Raw genomic sequence first — 9,915 nt, forward strand, 5'->3', positions numbered from 1 at the left:
GCTTTGCCATAGAGCACAGAGGTTGACACACATAAGGATTTTCCAATAATCAAGTAATGGTGCTGTTCCTTTATCCTTGTGGGTAATAGTAGGGTAACTGGGCCTTCAACATTTACCTGTCTTAACTTTGTTAGAGTTCTTTGGCAAAGTTATCCTCGGTATCTGAGAAACTGATGTCGCGTGTGAAGATTGCTAATAAATTTTAACCTAGGAAATTCGCTTCTTGAAATTTGGAGAGTGGTGCCTCTTCGATTTTTGAACAAGCAGCCCTATTGAATATCTGGCTCTTTCTTTTATAGGAGCACCAATAAAGTTCAAGGAGTTCATTATGAAAGTTATTGCTTGTAGGAATTTTTTTCTTATTTTCATACTTCTGAGATTTATTGTACTTCTTTTTTTCTTTATCTTTTATTAGAATGTTTGGCCCGTCCGACCGTCGTTTAGACTTGAATGTTGTAGAAGATGTAGCCATGTTTCCTCAAGATAACATATGGCGTCCATCCTTCTTATCTCCTACTAGTCTTCTTACTATTGGGGACTCTGTGATGAAGAATGATATGATATCTACGGTGGTGGCCAAGAATCTTCTTACTCCCAAAGACAACAGACTACTTTCCAAACGATCCGATAAGTTGGCTGTTAAGGATTCTCTGGCTTTCAGTGTTCAGTGTGCAGGTTCTATGTCTAATATGGCCCAACGCCTATTTGCTCGAACCCACCAAGTTGAATCGTTGATGGCTGAAGTGATAAGTCTCAAACAGGAGATCAGAGGGCTTAAGCACGAGAATAGACAGTTGCACATGCTCGCACATAGCTATTCTACAACCATGAAGAGAAAGCTTGACCAGTTACGGGAATCCGAGGGTCAGATTTTAAATGATCATCAGAGGTTTGTGAGTTTGTTCGAAAGACATTTATTGCCTTCATCCTCTGGGGCTATACCACATACTGAAGCTCCAAATGATTAACCTCTGGTACCTCCTCTTTCTGGGGTTCTGCCCAGTACTAAGGCTCCAAATAATCACCCTCCGATGCTTCCTATTTTTGGGGCTTTGTCTAGTGTTGAGACTTCTCCTGAGCAGCCTTTGTGAAGGTGCCCTCCTGTTTGTTTTGATTCATGTATATGCACGTATTTGTAATTTATTGAAGATATCAATAAATAAGCTTTACTTCATTCAACGTGCTGTGTTAAATACATTAAGGTATCATTCACTAAGTTCTTTGAATTTTTTCTTTTGTCGAAGTTTGTATGTTGAAACTTCTTGGGTGGATCTTGTGGGTTGAAGTAGTGCTCCCTTAATTTCTTGAGTGAGGAAAACTTCTCGGTTGAGGACTTGAAAAATCCAAGGCACTGAGTAGTCGTGAAATTTCTGAGTACCAAGGTGTAGTGGTATATGGTAGGAGTCCCCCAAGTCTCCGGTCGAGGGAGTTGACGAGGGAGGTGTCTTGCTAGTAGGCAATTTTCCAAACAAAACTTCACCATTTTCCTTTCTAAGTGGTTGCCCAAAACTCCTCATTCATATATATTTAGTATGAAAGTTGTTAGGCCTAAAGAAGGGGAGGCCTAGGCTCATTGTTTTTTTTTTTTTTTTGAATTTTTGAATTTTTGAATTTTCGATATATATTTGGTATGAAGATTTGATGTTGAAGTTTTGTAGGTCAAGCTTTGGTGTTGAAGTTTTTGTGTTGAAACTTTGTAGGTGAAGCTTTTGTTTTGAAGTTTTGTTGGTGAAGCTTTTGTGTTAAAGCTTTGTTGGTGAAACTTTTGTGTTGAAGCTTTGTTGGTGAAGTTTTTGTGTTGAAGCTTTGTTGGTGAAGCTTTTGTGTTGAAGCTTTGTAGGTGAAGCTTTTGTGTTGAAGCTTTGTAGGTTAAGCTTTTATCTTGAAGCTTTGTAAGTGAAGCTTTTGTCTTGATGCTTTGTAGGTGAAGCTTTTGTGTTGAAGCTTTGTAGGTGAAACTCTTGTATTGAAGCTTTTGTCTTGAAACTTTGTAGGTGAAGCTCTTGTATTGAAGCTTTTGTCTTGAAGCTTTGTAGGTGAAGCTCTTGTGTTGAAGTTTTGTAGGTGAAGGTTTTGTGTTGAAGCTTTGTTGGGCACCATAAATTGATTTTGCTTCACACTATCTTGATCAAGAGTGTGTGAAGCTTTTGAGAATTGTAGTTGCCCTTCACTTGTTGAAGCTTTTGTTGACACCATAAAATGATTTTGCTTCACACTATCTTGATCAAGAGTGTGTGAAGCTTTTCAGAATTGTAGTTGCCCTTCACTTGTTGAAGCTTTTGTTTGATGTTGAAACTTTGTAGGTGAAGTTTTTGTGTTGAAATTTTGTTGGGCACCATAAATTGATTTTGCTTCACACTATCTTGATCAAGAGTGTGTGAAGTTTTTGAGAATTGTAGTTGCCATTCACTTGTTGAAGCTTTTGTTGGCACCATAAATTGATTTTGCTTCACGCTATCTTGATCAAGAGTGTGTGAAGCTTTTTGAGAATTGTTGTTGCCCTTCACTTGTTGATGCACAAAATCGGCGAGGACTTTGGTATAACAGAAAGTGTCAAGTTTGTGACCTTCGCCTGGTTACTCTGGTCATTAGTGTGGATAAGTACGTAAATGAATAGAGACAGAGAAGCAAACAACACAAGATGTACGTGGTTCACCCAGATTGGCTATGTCTACGGAGTAGAGGAGTTCTCATTAGTTGTGAAGGGTTTACACAAATACATAGGTTCAAGCTCTCTTTTAGTGAGTTCTAGTAAATAGTTTAGTACAAATGACATTAGGGATTATTGTGGGAGAATGATCCTCTTTTATAGAAGAGAGTTTCTAGTTTTGTTGTGACATTGACACGTGTCGTGTTGTGATTGGCCTTTGATATCGACACATGTTGCGCTGTGATTGACCTCTAATACCAACACGTGTCGCGTTGTGATTGGCCTCCTAGTTGGAGGAAAAGTCTTGTAGGTCCTTGACGGTATGCTTTTGACCGGTGCTTAGTAGTTTCGGGATTGGTCAAGTATGGTACAAACAAAGTGTGATTGTGTAAATCATATATTAGATTTGATTCTAGTTATTTTTTCCTATATAGACTTGTATTTCTTAGGATGAATGATTTTTTCTCTCATTTTACTACTATAAATAAAGACACTACGTAGGAGGATAACACATCCTCAATACACAATTCTCCTACGATTCTACAAACATATCTCTCCTCTCTCTACCCTTGTCGTTGGCCCTCTGTTCCTTATCAGATAAAATAGACTACAACAAAACACACACACACTCAAAAAATGAATAATTAAAAAAAATTAAAAAAAAATAAATAAACAAGAACAAAAACTCGAGAGAGAGAAACCAAAGCCAAAGCCAAAGTCGTAGAGAGAGACTCGTATCGTATGGTATTAAAGAACAGAGCCAGAACCACCTCTCCTCTCTCTCTCTCAATTCAGGAAATGGAGTTGGAGCCAAACAAGATTACTTTCACTTCCTCTTTAAAACCCTAATTATCGATCTCCTCCCTCTCTCTCTCTTTCTTTCTCAAGAAACCCAACGGTCTCTCTCCATAATCTTCGATCCCTCTCCGCCAATCGATCCACTTCAATCACTTCTCAAACGCAGAGGAAGAAGAAGACCCATTCTTTCCCTCTTCGCCCTCACCGGGACCCCACAATTTCCCAATCCAAACCTCTCGATCTGCGGCGCTCGATTTCGGCGACTGATTTTTTCTTTTAGGGTTTTTGGGTTCTCGGGTCCGTCAAGGCTGGCGGGGATTCGGGTCAAGTAAATGGCGGATCCGCCTGGTATCCGCCGCCATCGTTCGTGTGTATTCTCTCGATTGGGTAGGATAGGATTACGTTGCTGTCAAGATTTTTCTGCTGCCTAGAGTGAGAAGCGAAAACAAAGCATGCTGAGCGTGCTACGCGTGCACCTCCCTTCGGACATTCCCATTGTAGGCTGCGAGCTCACGCCATACGTGCTCCTGCGCCGGCCGGACAACGCTGTCACGACAGACGATGTGCCAGAGTCGGCCCCTCTTGATGGCCACTTCTTGAGGTACAAGTGGTAAGTGAAAATTTCCCCAATCAATTTCAGTTTGTTTTTGTCATTTCTTATTTGCTTAATTTGGTTTTTGGGTTCTTTTCAGTTTCTGGTATTGTGGGGGCTTTGAGCTTTGTTTGGGCTTCTGGGTTGGTTTGTTGGTATTGTTGTTACATGGGTTTTCTCAAAGATTGTAGCTTTATTTTCGTTTATAAGGAAAATGTTATAGGTGTGTTGAATTTTAGGGTAATGTATCTTTTGGTGTGTATGTTTTAATTTCATAACATCTTTGGTCAGTTTGTGTATTTGTAGTTCTACATTCACCACTGTTTAATTCTGTTCTTAAATTTGAATTCTGTGTAGTTTTTTGTCAACTGGTGCAGTATTACTATACTAATTTCCTTGAATTACGTAATAGAATTACAAAAATTTAATGTTCTCAATAACATCATTTACTTAAAATGAAAGGTGAATTATTTGTCCCTGACTCAAAGCTCAATTGAAACATTGCAACCAGGCCAAATTGGGTTACGAGCTAGACTTTACAAGTCTAGAATAGTTTGTTATAGCAATAATTAATAGGAGAGTGATGAATGCTGCAACAAATGTAGCAGTGCTAAATGTCAAATTATTGAGACCGGTTTGGAAATCCAGGTTGCATTACTACCTTTTTGGTTGCTAATACTCGTGTTCGGAGCACATATCCGCCCAATGGTATGTAATATAAAAGTATTTAAACCTTTTATTCTGCTTCTGAACTTGGGGTGAAAACTAGTTGCTAGGTTGGGGCTTATAGCTCCACTTATAGATATCCTGCACCGGTATAACGCTTGCCTTGCACCTAAGACCAGAATTTGAATTTTCCCATTCTTTTATTGTCAAAAAAAGAAAGAGAGAAAACCTGACTACAGAATTTTGTCTGACTTTTAGTTATCTATTCGTATTTCCTTCTGGGTTTTTTTTTTTCAATAATAGCCAGTTTTTTTAGGTCCCATTTGAGAACTAACCTTTTAAACAAATTAAAAACTAACCTGTTTTGGGCTGAGTCACAATCAAGATCAAGTTAAGATGTGGGCTGAGATTGGGGTTTATATGTTCAAGATCTCAATCCACATCTTGACTCATATATTGATCACCATTTTGGTGTTCAAGTCCAAAGCACATTAATCTTCTGAGTTTGTTGAAAAAGGGATAGTTTTCCAGTGGGCCAATGCGATAGGTTATTTTACGAAGAAATCCTTGTTTTGTTTTCCATTCGACCTAAATTCTTATTCAAGGGTTGTGCTGTTTTGTGTTATAGTTGTGTCACATGTCAGGGGACAAACTAACTTCTTTTTTTTTTTCGGTCATTGTGTGGATAAATAATGTTACCTACTTCTTTAAGCTTTGTGTTATGCACTTAATGATGAGATTCTATCATTCAATGATAAAATATTGTTTGCTTAATTAATAGTGCATGTATTTACAAGATCTTTCTGTGACGCCCTTTCTTTCTTATACTAAAATTGATGATAATTAGTATTTATTCTCGGATTTCACATACCTATGTCACTTGAGTGCATGTTTGTGTGCTTTTATTTTTTTGGGTGGTGGTGGTTTGAGTTGGGGTGGTTTTTTTTTTTTTTTTTTTTTTTTTTTTTGTGTTAGGGGAGGGTGGGGGGGGGGGGGGGGAGTGCTTTTTAGTGCAGCGAATTAGAGAATGCTTAATCAATTGACAATTTTTTTTTCCTTCTAAGTACTTAATTGACCCCTTCCATCTGTGGAGTGAGGGAACTTAGGGGACTAGTGAATTCAGCACGCTGATTGATGTTGAAGCTTCAAGATGGACTGAATATTTTATTGTATATAATGCCGGCTTCTGTGATTTATGTTCGCCCATTCTTGATCTTGATTGCAGGTATCGTATACAAAGTGATAAAAAAGTTGCTATCTGTAGTGTACATCCATCTGAGCAAGCCACATTGCAGTGTCTAGGTTGTGTTAAGGCCAAAATACCTGTTTCAAAAAGTTACCATTGTTCACCTAAGTGCTTCTCAGATGCATGGCAGCATCACCGTGTTTTGCATGACCGTGCTGCTAGTGCTGTAAATGAAAATGGAAATGAGGAAGAAGAGGTGTTTGGACGCTTCAATAGCTCTGGATCTGGAGTACTTAACACTAGCTTATCTGGTTCCGTGTCAAGCACGAGTTTGACGAATGGTTCAGCACCTTTATATCCTGCAGCTGTTACACAAAGGAGTGGTGGTGAAACATGGTTTGAAGTGGGCCGCTCTAAAACATATACACCAACAGCTGATGATATTGGGCATGTTCTAAAGTTTGAGTGTGTTGTGGTTGATGCTGAATCAAAAGCACCTGTGGGACATGTCAATACCATATTAACTTCCCGTGTCATTCCAGCACCCTCTCCAAGTCCACGCCGTCTGGTTCCTGTCAATGGAGTTGACGTGATGGGGCATTTAGATTCAGATGGCCGTATTTCATCTTCTGGAACTTTTACTGTGCTTTCATACAACATTTTGTCTGATGTGTATGCCACCAGTGAATCATACAGTTACTGCCCTTCATGGGCACTTTCTTGGCCATACCGCAGACAAAATTTGCTGCGGGAAATTGTTGGTTATCGCGCAGATATTGTTTGTCTCCAGGAGGTACACATTCACGCTTTATTAGTTCTCTCACGGTGATATTGATAATTAGAGCATTACGAGAATATCTTGGTATGCTCAAGCCAAATTTTTTATTGAATTCATGACGATCAGGTTATAATTAAGGTTTGAAATACTGGCAAATGACACTTAAGAAAGTGGCAACAATTTTAAAGAACAATGACAAATGTTGCTTTAATTTCTAGCCATATTTGAAGGTATACCTGTCAACTAAATATTTGGAAGCATTGAATGCTACATGTCATAAAGAACTTATTCATTTCAGTGTAAGTTATGAAATAACTATGCATTTTGTATTAATTGAACTGATCATTGTCCCTTTCAGATTCAAAGTGATCATTTCGAGGAATTTTTTGCCCCTGAGCTGGACAAACATGGTTATCAAGCACTATACAAGAGAAAAACAAATGAGGTCTCTTAGCTCATCCTTTATACATATTATGGCTTGAATGAACTTCATTTGCGTTATGCTCATGGTTTTTTAAATTCTTCTGGCCTTTATTTTACATTCTCTGGCTTCAGGTTTACAATGGAAACACACAAACAATTGATGGTTGCGCAACATTTTTCCGTAGAGACAGATTTTCACATGTCAAAAAATATGAGGTTAGGAAAGTGCGATATATAACAGTGGATATGTATTTATGTTTTATTTGGTTCTTAGTGTGAAGCAATTTGTGTTTATGCAGGTTGAGTTTAATAAGGCTGCTCAGTCTTTGACTGATGCCATGATTCCAAGTAATCAGAAGAAAAGTGCTTTAAATCGATTAGTTAAGGTGGGCTTGTTATTTATGGATTATTTTGGGTTGAACCTGATCTTTTTGAATTGGTCTTAATCTAAGAAGCTCATCATACCTGGAACTCAATATGTCTGTAGGATAATGTTGCGCTCATAGTGGTTCTGGAAGCAAAATTCAGCAATCAGGGAGTTGATAATCCTGGGAAACGGCAACTTCTTTGTGTGGTATGACATATTTTTTATACTTTTAATATTTGAATGGTCTTGTATGTTGAATTTGTTTGTACTCTTTGGGATTTGTTATCTTTTCAACTGCCCCAATATCAATGCACGGGCATCTTTCAAGGCATGTTGTAACACGTTTTCTGATGGAATGGAGTACAGGCAAATACACATGTAAATGTCCACCAAGACCTGAAGGATGTCAAACTCTGGCAGGTAACTTGTATTTTTTGTTCTTCCATATACATTAGTGTATTGGTTCAATCATTTTTAAGATGGCATTCAATTGTTTGTTTTCTTGTGTTTCTGACCAGGTTCATACTCTCTTAAAAGGACTAGAAAAAATAGCTGCCAGTGCAGATATCCCGATGCTGGTGTGTGGGGATTTTAATTCAGTTCCTGGAAGGTCTGTTGATTGTTACTGATGATCTTTAGTTGGATTCTAGAATTTATTACCGGTACATTGTTTGCTTAAGCTACTGCTGAACTTTGTTGCAGCGCTCCTCATACACTTCTGGCTATGGGAAAGGTAGATCCATCGCATCCAGATTTACAAGTAGATCCTCTTAATATACTGCGCCCTCTCAGCAAGCTGATACATCAGCTGCCACTGGTAATACGTGCTTTCTGTTGTATTGGCTTCTTGATCATCTTTTTGTTATTATTGTTGGGAGTGTGGAATATGCATATTTTTGGGTTATAGGGCTTGTGTTGATCTGAATTACTAATCCAACTCACAGGTTAGTGCATATTCATCATTCGCAAGATTGGGGGTTGGTCTTGGGATGGAGCAGCAGAGAAGGAGAATGGATCCCACCACAAATGAGCCGTTATTTACAAATTGCACTAGAGATTTCATTGGTACCCTAGATTACATATTCTACACTGGTAAGTTTATGGATTACAAGTTTGTTTGATATGTTCATTTTGATGCCTCACTTTGTTAGAACATTATTCATAAAAGGTAACATGTGGTTGCAGCTGACTCCTTAACGGTGGAGTCCTTGTTGGAGCTCTTGGATGAGGAAAGCTTAAGGAAAGACACAGCTCTTCCTTCTCCAGAGTGGTCATCAGATCACATTGCACTTTTAGCCGAGTTTCGCTGCAAGCCTAGAATTAGACGTTGACACATTCAGGTAGTTATTCAAGTCATTGTTGTTTTATATGCCTGTATGTATATGGTCTTGTTTGAAATTCTTGTTTGTTGGGCTTCATTTGTTTTTGTTTCTATCTTTTCTGTTTTCACGTATGAGTCGTTTTCTCAGAGATCAATTTAGGAAGATTTTTGGCATTTAAAAAGGAGGGGGAGAGATCAGATATATTAATGAAGTACAGCCAATGTAATTATGTATGGCGGTATTACTAATTAAATTTGATGTGGTGGCATCTGCTTAGTTGATTCAGGGCTAAAAGTAACACTTTCTACTTCAAAGAAACCTCTCAATTTGAATTATCAAACATTGTCATTTCTTGTGTTGGCATGAAAGAATGATTGCATAAATGTGCGCCCGCTTATGTGGTTTTTGTGCTGATTGTAACCTCGATGTGTGTAGGAGAGAGCTCCAGAGACATCCATGAAAAAGGCTGAGAGAAGCTGTTGGATGAAGTTAAGTTATTGTAAGAATGGTAGATCATGCCCCACAGTTCTTTCCAGGTATCTCCTTGCGGGATCCTTGCTATGATCTGCTTTGTATTATGCCACCGTTGTCTTTATAGAAAAGCTATTATGATCCCTGCTCAATTGCCGATCTCGTTTTTGCCTATAGAATTTTCTAGATGCTCACTGGTTCAGTATATCTGGTCTTAATCCTGTAACTCTAATCCCTCAAAAGGCAAGTGGTTAGTAGGCCGGCAATTGTTTGCTCCTTTTCTCTTTTATACCTTGGGGTTCTCCTGTACTCCTTAGGATCCGGTCACAGGCGCCCTCTCCCCTTTTTCTTCCATTTTAATTTTTGGTAAGGAAACACAAAGGATAAGGAATAAGATTTTGAATTTTTTTTGTTTTTCTTTCGGGTTCCCTAAAGTAGCTCATCTTGTTTGCAACTGGACTGCATTTTGTTTTCCATTTCAGCACTAGTTTGAGATGAGTTATGCAAAACAGAGGCAGTTATTATAGTCCACCTGAATGCTGGATGCGAACTGTTAAGATCAATCCTTACTGGATAAGAATATGTGCATACTTTACACAAATTGATTGAACCGGAATGCCTGTGCCTGTGTGGTTTATTCGTTTTTTTTTTTTTTTAAATTT

The 9,915-nt window shown here is 38.4% G+C and overlaps 1 protein-coding gene across 1 annotated transcript; it reads left to right on the plus strand.

The window, feature by feature from the left end:
- Window positions 1–3,393: 3,393 nt before the first annotated feature.
- Window positions 3,394–9,671, plus strand: LOC137746258 (carbon catabolite repressor protein 4 homolog 1-like). The gene is made up of 12 exons (XM_068486333.1): window positions 3,394–4,058; window positions 5,932–6,685; window positions 7,029–7,115; window positions 7,226–7,309; window positions 7,393–7,479; window positions 7,581–7,667; window positions 7,827–7,880; window positions 7,979–8,070; window positions 8,163–8,277; window positions 8,405–8,552; window positions 8,646–8,800; window positions 9,218–9,671. Exons 1-11 carry the CDS (start codon window positions 3,901–3,903, stop codon window positions 8,789–8,791), a joined length of 1,812 nt encoding a protein of 603 aa, XP_068342434.1. The 5' UTR covers window positions 3,394–3,900; the 3' UTR covers window positions 8,792–8,800; window positions 9,218–9,671.
- Window positions 9,672–9,915: the final 244 nt, after the last annotated feature.

The sequence above is a fragment of the Pyrus communis genome, chromosome 9, assembly GCF_963583255.1.
Source record: "Pyrus communis chromosome 9, drPyrComm1.1, whole genome shotgun sequence".
NCBI classification, from domain to species: domain Eukaryota; kingdom Viridiplantae; phylum Streptophyta; class Magnoliopsida; order Rosales; family Rosaceae; genus Pyrus; species Pyrus communis.

Bases quoted from the DNA above. Each gene is read 5' to 3' on its own strand.
- LOC137746258 (XM_068486333.1), top strand. From the start codon at position 3,901: ATGCTGAGCGTGCTACGCGTGCACCTCCCTTCGGACATTCCCATTGTA. The intron at 7,668-7,826 runs GTATGACATATT...AATGGAGTACAG, and splicing joins AACGGCAACTTCTTTGTGTG to GCAAATACACATGTAAATGT. The intron at 8,553-8,645 runs GTAAGTTTATGG...ATGTGGTTGCAG, and splicing joins AGATTACATATTCTACACTG to CTGACTCCTTAACGGTGGAG.